Source organism: Cetorhinus maximus, chromosome 21 (genome assembly GCF_964194155.1).
Source record: "Cetorhinus maximus chromosome 21, sCetMax3.hap1.1, whole genome shotgun sequence".
NCBI classification, from domain to species: Eukaryota; Metazoa; Chordata; class Chondrichthyes; order Lamniformes; family Cetorhinidae; genus Cetorhinus; species Cetorhinus maximus.
Window position 1 is genome coordinate 1,878,749 of NC_135899.1, and position 14,385 is coordinate 1,893,133.

General features: G+C 49.4%; 1 protein-coding gene across 2 annotated transcripts; it reads left to right on the forward strand.

Moving 5' to 3' along the window:
* Positions 1-911: 911 nt before the first annotated feature.
* Positions 912-14,036, forward strand: LOC144695557 (large ribosomal subunit protein uL18-like). Of its 2 annotated transcripts, XM_078566436.1 has the most exons (9): positions 974-1,079; positions 3,323-3,392; positions 5,726-5,841; positions 6,138-6,252; positions 6,896-6,915; positions 8,812-9,014; positions 10,199-10,376; positions 10,697-10,788; positions 13,855-14,036. In XM_078566436.1, the coding sequence occupies exons 1-9, from the start codon at positions 1,077-1,079 to the stop codon at positions 13,949-13,951; spliced, it is 894 nt and encodes a 297-aa protein (XP_078422562.1). In that variant the 5' UTR covers positions 974-1,076; the 3' UTR covers positions 13,952-14,036. The 2 variants fall into 2 exon arrangements, with proteins under 2 accessions (XP_078422561.1, XP_078422562.1); XM_078566435.1 differs by lacking the exon at positions 6,896-6,915 and having other exon boundaries at positions 912-1,079; positions 6,138-6,272.
* The last annotated feature ends 349 nt before the right edge of the window (positions 14,037-14,385 follow it).

The following is a 14,385-nucleotide window of genomic DNA, read 5'->3' on the forward strand; positions in this document are numbered from 1 at the left end:
CCTTTGAAAGTTATTCAATCTGTATCCAGCATTCACTCCCTCCATCACCAGTGCACAGTAGCAGCAGTGTGTACCATCCACAAGATGCAGTGCAGAAACTCACCTTCGACAGCATCTTCCAAACCTGCAACCTCTACAAAACAAAAACAGAATTACCTGGAAAAACTCAGCAGGTCTGGCAGCGTCGGGGGAGAAGAAAAGAGTCGACGTTTCGAGTCCACATGACCCTTCAACAGAACAGTTCTGCTGAAGGGTCATGTGGACTCGAAACGTCGACTCTTTTCTTCTCCCCCGACGCTGCCAGACCTGCTGAGTTTTTCCAGGTAATCCTGTTTTTGTTTTGGATTTCCAGCATCCGCAGTAGTTTTTTGTTTTTATCTCTGCAACCTCTACCACCTAGAAGGACAAGGACAAGTGCCCCTCAAAAGCCACACACCACCCTGACTTGCAACGATATCACCGTAGCTGGTTCAAAATCCTGCAACTCTCTTCCGATTGTGGGTGTACCTACACTACATGGGCTGCAGTGGTTCAATGGAAGGCGGCTCACCATCACCTTCCCAAGGGCAATTTGGGATGGGCAACAAATGCTGGCCTCGGCAGCGACGCTCACATCCCATGAATGAATCAAAAGAATTAATTCACGCATTATCCGCTAAAAACTGACATGAACAATGACCAATGCTGCTTTTCTCCTCATTGTTCACAAAAATATATTAAAAATAACTAATTGATTTGTCAAAAAGGGCTGTCAGCACAAAGGAAGTGGGATTTCTGGTCTAGAGATGGACGGTAGATTGCAATCACATTGAAATGCACCGAGTTATTGCTGATTTTTGAATTCATTTCAAACTGAGAATCTGCATTGACTGACACATGGCAGGTCAACCGTGCGCGCATGCGCGGCCACCGGGCCCGACGCGCTGCACGCATGCGCAGCTGCCGCGGCTGGTTTGCCCGTCCGGCCTGTTTAGACGCATGCGCAAGGGCGGTCGAGCCCTTTTCCGCCTGTGAAGGCCCGCAGCTGAAATTCGCTACCTGAGGATCCCTGCATCGAGGGCGCAAAATCAGCCGAAATGGTGAGCACAAACCGCCGAAGAAGTTTCCGTTAGGTAGAGGGGGGTCTCCTCTACTCGGATTGCCGGCTGATGGAGGCGGAAAGAATCGGATGGCGGGGATATTGGGTGGATGCGAACGGCGAGGGGGGCGGTGGCTGGAAATGGTGGCGGACATTGATGGGGGAGGGGAATAATGTGTCAGCTGGTTCTCTGCACTGGCTAGAGCACAGATGCTGTTGTACATGCCATTGCTTTAGCGGGCTTGTATATTTTCACATTTTAATTATTTTGTAAATACTTTGCTATTGTGAAATTTCATAACTGAAGTTATTGCTGCATCAGGGAGAGGAGGGGGAGGCCATTTGGCCCCTCAAGCCTGCCCTGCTATTCACTAAAGCTGTGAGGAGGATACAAAGACTCTGCAAAGAGATAGAGACAGGTTAAGTGAGTGGGCAGCAAGGCAGTAGGTGGAGTATATTGCGGGGGAAGCGAGAAATTGCTGGCTTTGGTCGCCAGAGCAGAAAAGCAGAATCATTTTTTTTTAAACCTGTGCAACTTGTAAAGGTTGATGCTCAGGGGGACTTGGGTGTACACGTGCAAGGAATGCAGAAAGTTAGCATGCAGGTACAAGAAGCAATTAGGAAAGCAGATGACGTGTTGGTTGGCCTTGCAAGGGGATTCAAGCACATGAACAAAAAAGCCTTGCTTCTCGTACAGGGTTTTGGTGAGACCGCATCTGGAATATTGTGTTTTGTCTCAATAACTAAGGAAGGATGCACTGGCCTTGGAGTCGGTACTGTAGATTTGGTTCCTGGAATAAGAGGGCTGTCCAATGATGAGGCTGAGTAAATCGGGGCTGTATTCTCTGCAGTTTGCAACACTTGATTGAAACATTCTGAAGGGGATGGACACGGTAGACACTGAGCTTATTTCTGCAGGGCTGGGGAATCTAAAACACGGGGGGCACAGATAGCCTCAGGATAAGGGGCCGATCGTTTAGGACTGAGATGAGGAGAAATTACTTCACTCAAAGGGCGAATCTTTGGAATTCTCTACCCGAAGGGGCTGTGGGCTGCCCCATCGATCATGGAATATATTTAAGTTAGCGATCGATAGATTTGGGTGAGTAGGGGAATCGAGGGAAATGGGGTGCAGGTGGGGAAGTGGAGTTGAGGCAAAAGGTCAGCCGCGACCATATTGAATGTTGGAGCAGGCTCGATGGTTTACTCCTCTTATGTAACCAGAGCAGGTATTTTAATCCCCTTCTGACTGCCTTGTTACCCTTGGTAAAAGTCGATCTATCTCCATTTTGAATTTATTAACTCCCTTTTCAGTCCATCCCTTTTTTTCCCCCAGTTTTTTAACTTTTATGAGCTTGGATAAAGGTGAGAGTAACGTGCGTTCATGAGAGTGTTAGTTAAGAACCTTCATTTGACAATCTCTGGGGATAAATGCTGCTGTTCCAGGCCCAGAAAGGGGTTGCATGCTCTGGGTTTGGTGCTACATTTAACTCCCCACAGTTAACCTATTCTCCAGCATTCCTTTACCTGTCCCACTCATCCCTTCCCCCAACTGTCCCTTTTAAAGCAGGCTTTTAAAACGGAGATCTCTTTTCTCAGTCAGGTGAACACGTTATTATTTTCTGACTGGCTGTGATGTATTTAGTGCGTTTAAAATAAAAAACCTCTCCCCCATCGGGTTTGAGAGACTGAATGGCTTCAAGTGCATTGTGGTGTCCAGTTCTGGGCACTGCACTCCAGGATGATGTCAAGCCCTGGGAGAGGCTGCAGAGGTGATTTACTAGAACAGCCCCAGGGATGAGGGGACTTCAGTTAATGTGGAGAGACTGGAGAAGCTGGGATTGCTCTCCTTGGAGTAGAGAAGATAAAGGGGAGATTTAACAGAGGTGTTCAAAATCAGGAAGGGTTTCAGTTCAGCACATAGCCAGAAACTGTTTCCACTGAGTGGGTCGGTAATAGGGATCTTCACATTTAAAACAGTTAGCAACTTTGGGGTGGGGAATGAGGAATGAGGTGGGAATATTCTTCAGAAAGGGTTGTTAAGATGTGGAATGCAGCTCCTGCGAGGTGTAAAGATCAGACTCCACAGGCAGCTGCACGCCTACCTGAAGGTGACTGTATGGCAGGGCTATGGGTCAATTGAGAAGCTCTTTCTAAGAGTTCACACGGGCTGAAGGGCCTCCTCTTGTGCTTTTTATGTTCTAAGATTCTATGCACTCCAATTGCTGCTCTGTTCCGTTGCAGGGGTTCATAAAAGTCGTCAAGAACAGGTCTTACTTCAGGAGATACCAGGTCAAGTATAGGAGACGACGGGGTGAGTGACCTGTTGCTTTCCCCAGTTTAATAAACTGGCTCCTGGACGCTGTGAAAAGAGCTTAAGCTTTGGATGGTTGTGGCTGTGTAACAGCTCGTGTACAGCATTGAGTAAACTCTGGTTGTGTCTGTGACTGTGAAGGCCATAACTCTGCTTATCGCTCTCACTTGATGTAGCCGTACGCAGTTACTGGCAGTCGGGTGTGAATGAGACCCCTAATGCAGGGAGGCAGACTGCTGGGTTGTGGCCGTGCCGACTCGCTCAGAGGGAGATTGAACCTGTGCGTGTGTACGATGTAAATGATTGGAATTGGGCCTGGCCAAGGTGGGCACCGCAAGAGCCTCACTCCAGAGGCCGAGGGGGTGCTGTCAGTGGAGGGCTGGTGTTGAGGGAGTGCCAGCACTGTCGGGGTTGGAGGAGAAGAAGGAGGGGGTGGGGGTGAGGGTTCATTTGAACATACAAAATTGGAGCAGAAGGAGGCCATTCGGCCCCTCGAGCCTGCTCCACCGTTCATTAAGATCATGGCTGATCTGTTTGTGTTTCCATTTCCACATTCTCATCGAGCTCCGATACCCTTTGACCCCCTTGCCTAACAAGAATCAACCCACCTCCATCTTAAAAATATTCAATGACCCCCCCACCTCCACCACCTTCTGAGGCAGAGGGTTCTAAAGTCACACAACCCTCTGAGAGAAAAAATATCTCCTCATCTCCGTCCTAAAAGGGTGACCCTAAGTGCCCCCTCACTCTTCTAAACTCCAGTGGGAACAAGCTCAGTCTGCCTAAGCTATCTTTGTTATGTTAAGTTCCTCTCGTAATGAAGGATAGCATTCCATTGGCCTTCTTAATTACTTGCTGTGCCTGCATACTAACTTTTTGTGACTCATGCACGACAACACCTAGATCCCTCTGTAGCTCGGAATTCTGCAGCCTTTCTCTAAGTAATCTTTTTTCATTCTTCCTGTCAAAGTGAACGACTTCACATTTTCCCACATTATGTCTCATCTGCCAGACTTTTGCCCACTCACTCAACCTATCTATAACCGTTTGCAACCTCCTCATTGTCCTCTTCACAACACACTTTCCTAACTCTTTGTGTCATCTGCAAGTTTAGCTACCATCCCTTATCTCCCCTCATCTAAGTCATTGATATAATTGTAAAAAGTTGAGGCCCCAGCACAGAGCCCTGCAGGATTCCACTCGTCACGTCCTGCCAATCAGAAAAAGACCCATTTCTGCATACTCTGTTTTCTGCCTGCCAGCTAATCCTCTATCCAGGCTAATATGTTACCCCCTACACCAGGAGCTTTTATTTTCCACACTGATCTTTGATGAGGCACCTTATCAAATACCATCTGGAAATCCAAGTACAGCACGTCTACAGGCTCCCCTTTACCCACAGCACATGTTACTCCTTCAATTCCGCAGGAGAGAAAGGCAATTAATATGGGAAATGGTAAACAGAACGTGACCGGAAGGGACAGAGTACAAATCCAAGAGTAAATCAGCGGATAAGACCAGGCATTTCAAAAATAATAAGGACAAAATTAAAGGTCCTATAAATAAGTGCACATAGTATTCGAAGCAAAACATGAACTGATAGCGCAAAAACATCAAAGTACAATCTGCTAGCCAATTCAGAGACATGACTGCAGGATGACAATGTTGAAAGGTATGTGACATTTAGAAAGGACAGGAAACTGGGGGAAGGTGGAGGGGAGGCTCCTTAAATGAAAATGTCATTTTGGGGGCTAGTTCCTCTTGACGCTCTTTTGAGGAGAAACAGTAAACAGGTGGACAAATGAACAAACCCCATCACGGTGACAGTGGCTTGAAACTCTTTCGAGTTATCAACAGTCACAGATTGCAACTCATTCGAGTACAATCACAGTTCTTGGTTTCCGGGAGTGGGACATGAACCCACAACCCTCTGATTCAAAGGCGAGGGTGCTATGAACTGAGCCACAGCTGACACCTCCAGACAGCGGCTTGAAGGGGCACTGAACAAAAGACAAGTCTAAAGGTAACTTATTAAATCTCAGTCCATAATCAAACAATGCCCGTCACCTGGGGATCTTTCACACATAAACAACCAACCCTGACTGTGGAGATCATGTCCTTTTTGTGGGGGTAGGTGAAACGCTAGCCTGGGAGAGGAATTTTCCTGATTTATTCTTAGTGTTTTACGGTGGTAGCTATTGGGATAGGGAACTTGCAACTGTCACAGGGGAGGGGGGAATGTTCAGTGGTGAGGTTTAAGGGGGTCTCTGCTGCCTGTAATTGTTTGTTGGTGAACTTTGGCCATTGAATCTGCTGTCCCTGTTCTTCTCCAGAGGGTAAGACTGACTACTTTGCACGCAAGCGCCTCGTCGTTCAAGATAAGAACAAGTACAACACCCCCAAGTACCGCCTGATTGTACGCCTCTCAAACAGGGATATAGTCTGCCAGGTAAGGAGGGAGAGGGGGGGGAGACGGGGAGGGGGGTGGAGACGGGGAGGGGGGTGGAGACGGGGAGGGGTCAGCGCTGTCGGAGTTGGGGGGGCAGCAGGGGTGCTATCACAGTGGAATTTACTAGTTTAAATAGTCTGTAAAGTGCTTTGGGAAATGCCGAGGTTACTTTATAAATGTGTCTTCTCCTAGTCTGTGTGTCCTGGGGCCTTTGCTGTCGGTTTACTGGTCGTTGGGATGTGTGTTTTGTTCTTATGGATGTGAAATGTGCCCATGTTCCTTTTCTCTTGGTGCAGGTAGCGTTCGCCAGAATCGAGGGAGACATGATTGTGTGCGCCGCGTACTCTCATGAGCTCCCCAAATACGGCGTGAAAGTCGGGCTGACAAACTACGCAGCAGCTTATTGCACCGGTCTCCTCCTCACACGCCGGGTAAGAGGGGGGTTAGCGCTGTGGGGGGGGGGGTCAGCGCTGTGGGAGTGGTGGGGGGGTCAGCGCTGTGGGAGTGGTGGGGGGGTCAGCGCTGTGGGAGTGGTGGGGGGGTCAGCGCTGTGGGAGTGGGGGGGGGTCAGCGCTGTGGGAGTGGCGGGGGGTCAGCGCTGTGGGAGTTGGGGGGGGTCAGCGCTGTGGGAGTGGGGGGGGGGTCAGCGCTGTGGGAGTGGGGGGGGGTCAGCGCTGTGGGAGTGGGGAGGGGGTCAGCGCTGTGGGAGTGGGGGGGGAGGCGGTCAGCGCTGTGGGAGTGGGGGGGGAGGCGGTCAGCGCTGTGGGAGTGGGGGGGCGGTCAGCGCTGTCGTGGTGGGGGGGGTCAGCGCTGTGGGAGTAGGGGGGGCGGTCAGCGCTGTGGGAGTGGCGGGGGGGTCAGCGCTGTGGGAGTGGGGAGGGGGGTCAGCGCTGTGGGAGTGGGGAGGGGGGTCAGCGCTGTGGGAGTGAGGAGGGGGGTCAGCGCTGTGGGAGTGGGGAGGGGGGTCAGCGCTGTGGGAGTGGGGGGGGGGTCAGCGCTGTGGGAGTCGGGGGGGGGGTCAGCGCTGTGGGACAGTGAGCAGCTTACTGCACAGTCCTTCTGCTCACTCGCCAGGTAAGAGCCAATCTCGCTGTGGGAGAGACCCACTCCCCTCACTCCGCCCGCCAGGTTTCACAGGCCCGTTCACCTCTGATTAAAACAGTGTAAATACTCGGCAGCTCTAAGCCTTTGTGGCCAGAGAAACAAAATTAACGTTTTAAGTCAGTGACCGAACAGGAGAAAGTTCTAAGATAAATAGGTTTTAAGCAAGTACAGAGGCAGGAATATTGGGGAGGAGAAAACCTGTGAACCTAAATAGGAGCAGGAGCAGGCCATTCAGCCCCTCACGCCTAGTGCTAGCTGTGCTTCTGTCGCAACTCCACTTTTCTGTGTTGTTGCCGTGAGAGTGTCGCTGCTGAGGCCGGGATTTGTTGCCCAGCCCTAATTGCCCCTTGAGAAGGTGGTGGTGATCTGCTGCAGTCCATGTGTAGGGACACCCCACAGTGCTGTAAGGAGCCTTACATTCCCTTGGTACCAAAAAACCTTATCGATTGCTGCCTTGAAAAAACTCTCTGGGATAGAGAATTCCAAAGATTCACAGCCCTTTGAGTGAAGAAATTTCTCCTCATCTCTGTCCTTATCCTGAGGCTGAACTCCCTGTTTTAGATCCCTCCAGTCAGTGCAAGCAACCTCTTGGTGTTCACCCTGTCAAGAGCCTTTAGAATTTTGTATGTTTCAGTGAGATCACCTTTCATTCTTCTAAACGTCAGGGTCTAGTCTACTCCGTCTCTTCTAGAAGTCTCCTCATCCCAGGAGTCAAGTGAACCTTCTTGGCACTCCCCCCTAGGGCCGACATATCCTTCCATTGGTGAGGGAAAACTCCAGGTTTGGCCTCAGCAATACCCTGTAGAACAGTGGTAAGACTCCCTTACCCTGATTTACCAATTACTGTGTAACAAAGAATATCATTTACCTTCCTGATCACTTGCTGTTAGCTGCATGTCAACCCCCTGTGATTCAACAGAAGGGAAGCTCTGTGATCGGGAGGAAGACAGGAGAGATTAAATGGGGAAAGCGGGTGATGGTGTAAGGCAAAAGGAGATGGTAATGGGACAAGTAAAGAGAACAGACAAGGTGTGGCAGAGGAGATGTGAATGGCAGCGAGAGAATCATGACCAGCGGCCACTGTCTGACTTAAACAAACTGAAGCCACGGTTATGATGTGAAGTCGTTGAGATCAGTGTTGTAAAGTGTTTAACGCACAGTTGTTATCGAGGCTTTCGGCCCAGTTCACACTCTGTGTTTAAACTTGTTACTAACAGCCTGGACCCGCTGCTGTAACAAAGCAGCATTAACCTGTTTGTTCTATTCATTCGTGGGCAGTGAGCGTCGCTGGCAAGACCAGCGTTAATTTCCCAGCCCTAATTTCCCTGGGAGGTGGTGGTGAGCTGCCCTCTCCCTGCACCACAGTAGTCCGTGTGGTGGAGAAACTCCTGGAGTGCAGGGCTTTGATGAAGGAATAGCCGACGTATCTCCAAGGCAGGGTGGCATCAGGAGCTGAGGGGAACTTGCTCCCTCCTGTGCTGGGAGTTGTGTTGTGCTGCGGTGAGTGGCCATGTTCTGGCTCTGCTATCCCTTGATGCAGCCAGGAGGCTGTGTGTCTGCACCTGGGTTCAGATGCGAGGCTGGAGCGAGGGAGCCTTCACTCCCCTCGGGTCAGCTTAAATTAGCACACTGCTGAATGGCTAAACTGCGCTGAAGCAAACCTGCCAGTTATTCAGAGTAACGTGTGCTTTTTGAATGTGAAAGCAGCTTATCCCTGCCCACACATCTGTTACATGCTCTGATGCTGACTGGAGCCTGACTAATAAATACAGCTCCTGTTGCCTTTAATTAGCTCTGTTTAAAGAGAGAGTTTGTAACGTGCTGCAGTACCACAGCTTTACGGGACGTCTTGCTTTGTCTTGGCAGCTGCTGCAGAAATTCGGGTTGGATAAGATCTACGAAGGAGAAGTGGAGGTGACCGGTGACGAGTTCAATGTGGAGAGCGTCACAGGGAAACCCTCTGCGTTCACCTGTTACCTGGACTGTGGCCTGGCTCGGACCACCACTGGCAACAAGGTGTTCGGAGCCCTGAAAGGGGCAGCTGATGGTGGCCTCTCCATCCCACACAGGTAAAAGGGCAGAAGATCATCAAATCACACAGCAGTGACAAAGGCCATTCATCCCCTCCTGCCTGTGCAGGCTATCCAATTAGTTTACCTTCCCCTACTCCTTCCTCACACCTACTTATGTAACCTCTTCTCTTCGGGTATTGTTATGTCTAGCAAGGGGTTCTGACTTTGGGGGAAGGTGCTGACATAGTGGTATTGTCACTGGGCGAGTAATCCAGAGGCCCAGGTTAATGCTCTGGGGACATGGGTTCAAACCCCACCATGGCAGCTATTGGAATTTGAAAGCTAAACCTCAGTAGTGGTGATCGTGACAGCAATCTTTACTTGTTGTAAAAGCTCGCCTGCTTCACTAATATCCTTTGGGGATGGAGACCTGCTGTCCTTGTCTGCTCTGGCCTACATGTGGCTCCACAGAAAAGTGGTTGACTCTTAATTGCCCTCTGAAATGGATGAGCCTAGATACTGGCCTAGGACCTCACCTCCCAATGGTGTTGGCTATGGACACAGGAGCTTGAGTTGAGAAATATTGAGGAAGATGGGACAATTTTAATATGCATAGATGTTTATTGTGATCTCTGAAATCAGTGTATCTTTTTAAAATTTCTAATCTCGAATTCAAGAATCTGGGTTAGTACAAAGTATCCACGAATGAACAGTTTTAACTCTGTGTCGACTGGTTCCTATCCCGGAGGATGTTGTTGTTTCTCTTCTCGTCCCTCCCACTGACATGTCCTGGTGCAGGAATGATAAAGCAACGTGCATTTATTGCCCATCCCTAATTGCCCCTTGAGAAGGTGGTGGTGAGCTGCCTTCTTGAGCCGCTGCAGTCCATGTGGTGTAGGTACACCCACAGTGCTGTTAGGGAGGGAGTTCCAGGATTTTGACCCAGTGACAGTGAAGGAATGGCGATATATTTCCAAGTCAGGATAGTGAGTGATTTGGAGGGGAACTTCCAGGTGGTGGTGTACCCATCTACCTGCTGCCCTTGTCCTTCTCGATGGTAGTGGTCGTGGGTTTGGTAGGTGCTGTCGAAGGAGCCTTGGTGAATTCCTGCAGTGCACCTTGTAGATGGTACACACATTGCTGCTACAGTGTGTCAGTCAGCGGTGGAGGGAGTGAAATGTTTAAGGTGGCAGATCTCGCTCTTTCATGCTCTCTCTCACGCACGTTCCTTCTCTCCTTAGCACCAAGAGGTTCCCTGGTTACGACTCTGAGAGCAAAGAGTTCAATGCCGAGGTACATCGTCGACACATCTTTGGATTGAATGTTGCTGACTATATGAAACAGCTGATCGAGGAGGATGAGGATGCTTACAAGAAACAATTCTCCTGTTACATCAAGAATGGCGTCACCCCTGACATGGTGAGCAATCGCTCCGCCTGTGCGGAGCCCAGTGTCGCTGGGACGGAGCACAGCTCTGGGCAGGACTGTCGAGCTTGTGCAATATGTCGCCATGGTTCTCCCAGGGTCATTCACTGAACGCAGTGCACCCAGCTTCTCTCTGCGTCTCTGGTTTTTATTTCAATTCACCCAACGCCGGGATGTGGGATATGCATCTGTTTATGAGCTGCTCATTGCGCACGCCCCCACCCCTAGCAGGTCTGCCGTTGGAGGAAGGGAGGGAGGGAGGGAGTGGGTTGCTGCTGTGTGTATGGAACTGATGGTTGTTTGGGATCCTGCAGGTGGAGGGAATTTACAAAACTGCTCACCGAGAGATACGGGCCAATCCCAGCCACGAGAAGAAACCCAAGAAGGAGATGGTTAAAGTCAAGCGGTGAGTATCGGCATTCCGGGAAAGTGCAGGTCTGGGTGATCAGGGGCTGAACGAAGCAGTTGGGACAAAACTCCTGACTAATGCTCCCTCTAATTATGTTTCTGTGCTTTGGCGGTGACTTTGATGTGTTCAGATTTTAAATATTTAAACGTGGCAGAGTGGTTGTAAGGTCGTTTGAGGGGGCTAGTTTGTGCGTGGCCTATTCAGTGACTTTTGGATTTTCTTTTATTTGTTCACGTGATGTGAACATCACTGGCTGGGCCAGCATTTATTGCCCATCCCTAATTGCCCTTGAGAAGGTGGTGGTGAACTGCCTTCTTGAACTGCTGCAGTCCGTGTGCTGTAAGGGAGTGTTGTGAGACAGCCTTTGGTAAAGTGGAGTTATTTAGAAATCCCAGAGGGAAACTTTAAACAACTGTCATAACCTATATTTTTAATTGTTATGTTTGAGATGCAGCTCTAAATTCAGGAATCAGACCACCAGTTCTTAAGAGGTTTTATATTAAAACTAAATGAAACATTTTATTAATTTACACAAGTTAAATATGTACACATGGCTACAAATTACTGCTATCATAACTTTTAATAAATTCCCAAACTAATCTTCATTACGGCAACAGCAACCCATAGACTTAACCAGACACCAGGCAAAGCATTTTCACCGTACGAATTCAAAATGAGGTCCCTTTCATTTTGGTTTCTGTGGAGACAGTTGGAGGCTTACAGCTGCTTTGACCTCACATTACCTCTGCTCTGCACACCCAAAAACTGCTGAAGTTATACCTATCACAGCTCATTGAATGTAAATTCTCATTGTATCACCAGCCTCTTTGAACTCCACCTTTCCTAACAATAAAAGTTATGTAGTACCAATTTTGTTAGTAACATAAGCATTGCTTGGTCTCTGCTAGCTAGGTGCTAGATTTCACTCGCCTTCTTGAATGCTCTATCCAAAAAATGCAAAGCACTCTACCTCTCTTACATCTCAAAACTAGGACACATCAAAGCACCCAGACTAGCTGGCTTTAATCCAATTAAGACACACCCACATACTAAACCTCTATTTTTAATCAAAACAAATTTCCAATAACATTACATACATTAATAGCTTCATAACAGGGAGGGAGTTCCAGGATTTTGACCCAGTGACAGTGAAGGAATGGCGATACATTTCCAAGTCAGGATGGAGAGTGACTTGGAGGAGAACCTCCAGGTGATGGTGTTCCCATGTCTCTGCTGCCCTTGTCCTTCTAGATGGTAGTGGTTATGGGTTGGAAGGTGCTGTCTAAGGAGCCTTGGTGAGTTCCTGCAGTGCATCTTGTAGATGGTACACACACTGCTGCTACTGTGCGTCGGTGGTGGAGGGAGTGAATGTTTGTGGATGTGGTGCCAATCAAGTGGCTGCTTTGTCCTGAATGGTGTCGAGCTTCTCGGGTGTTGTGGGAGCTGCACTCATCCAGGCAAGTGGGGAGAGTATTCCATCACATTCCTGACTTGTGCCTTGTAGATGGTGGACAGGCCTTGGGGAGTCAGGAGGCCAGACTCATAGATGTTTACAGCACAGGAGGAGGCCATTCGGCCCATCGTGGCTGTGCTGGTCAACAAAGATCTGACTACACTAATCCCATTTTCTGGCACTTGGCCCATAGCCCTGGAGGCTATGGTAACGCAAGTGAATATCTAAATACTTCTTAAATGTTACGAGAGTATCTGACTCAACCACCCTTTCAGGCAGTGAGTTTCAGTCTCCGACCATCCTCTGGGTGAAAGAACTTCTCCTCAACTCCCCTCTTAGCTTTCTACCTCTTACCGTAAATCTACGCCCCTTGGTTATTGACCCCTCTACTAATGGAAAAAGTGCCTTCCTATCCATGCCCTTCATAATCTTATACACCTCTATCAGGTCCACTCTCAACCTTCGCTGCTCCAAAGAAAACAGCCCCAGCCTATCCAATCTTTCCTCATAGCTCAGACCCTCCAGACCAGGCAACATCCTGGTAAATCTCCCCTGCACCCCCTCCAGTGCAATCACATCCTTCCTATAATGTGGTGACCAGAACTGTACGCAGTACTCCAGTTGTGGCCTAACCAGGGCTTTATACAGTTCCAGCATAACCTCCCTGCTCTTGTATTCCAAGCCTCGGCTAATAAAGCTAAGTATCCCATATACCTTATTAACCACCTTATCTACCTGCCCTACAGGTACTTGCCGCAGGATTCCCAGCCTCTGACCTGCTCTTGTAGCCTTAGTATTTATATGGCTAATCCAGTTCAGTTTCTCATAGAGTCAGAGTTATACAGCACAGAAACAGGCCCTTCAGCCCATCGTGTCAATGCTAGCCAACAAACACCTATCTATCCTAATCCCATTTTCCAGCACTCGGCCCATAGCCCTGCATGCTGCGGTGTTTCAAGTGCTCATTTAAATACTTATTAAATGTTGTGAGGGTTCCAGCCTCTACCACCCCCTGAGGCAGTGTGTCCCAGATTCCAACCAACCTCTGGGTGGAAAACCTTGCCTCAAATCCCCTTAAATCTAGTTTAGTCCCTGGTTATTGATCCCTCCACCAAGGGGAAAAGTTTCTTCCTGTCTACCCTATCTATGCCCCTCATAATTTTGTATACCTCAATCAGGTCCCCCCCTCAGCCATCCCTGCTCTAAGGAAAACAACCCCAGCTCTATCCAGTCTCCCTTCATAGCTGAAACGCTTCAGCCCAGGCAACATCCTGGTGAATCTCCTCTGCACCCTCTCCAGTGCAATCACATCCTTCCTATTCTTTATGGTGATTGTGACCACAGGGCTTAGGGGAACATTGCTCCTGACACCGAGTTGTCTCTCCTGATATCAGACCTGAGTTGCCATAACCAGGAAAAGTCTCCGCACCTTTTAAGAGCCTGGTATCTGTCGTTTGGTCAGGGCGCGAGTTCCTTCTTAAGAGTGGAGGTACTCCCCCAGCGAAATGCTTCTCGTTCGGAATGGGTGGATGATGTTGTGTTATCTAACTGGAGGGTGCGTGAGTGCTTCCCGGGACTGAACCCCGCTTCTCCCTTTCTGCTCCCCACAGGTGGAACCGGCGAAAGATGTCCCTGGCTCAGCGGCAGGACCGTGTTGCCCAGAGGAAAGCCAGCTTCCTGCGGGCACAGGCAAAGGTCGATGATTAATCAGCAACAGGGAGTGTCTCTGCGTTCATCTCTCTTCAACACCGCTGTGTCCAGCCAGGCAAATAAAAAGAGATTTTTAAACGTACCCATCCTGTGCCTTTCACCAGCTCTTTCTTTTTGAATTGGCGAAGCTGCCTAATGTCAGGGCTGAAGTCAGCAGCCTCGCCTCTGCTCTCAATGCCCCTGGCACCTGGCTCACTTGCGGAGCGAGCTCGGCCTGGGTTAAATGCAGAGCCCTGTGGTGTTCGTCCAACACTGTGTTTAACCCCGAGTGCGCGGTTATCTGCTTCCAGTTGCTGCTGTCTCAAGGAGCACCAGTTGCCTGCAGCTTTGTCCCTGCAGCCTTTATTCCGGCCAGTGTCAGAGCCAAGGAACCTTTTTCCCCTCTGCCCACCGACAGACCCTTTGGAAATAGCGTCTGCTACCCAGACTGT

What these genes read in the sequence shown, in the direction of transcription:
- LOC144695557 (XM_078566435.1), top strand. An exon ending in CAAGTATAGGAGACGACGGG is followed by an intron (nt 3,393 to 5,725) that starts GTGAGTGACCTG and finishes GTTCTTCTCCAG; the next exon opens with AGGGTAAGACTGACTACTTT. An exon ending in GTCTCCTCCTCACACGCCGG is followed by an intron (nt 6,273 to 8,811) that starts GTAAGAGGGGGG and finishes TTGTCTTGGCAG; the next exon opens with CTGCTGCAGAAATTCGGGTT.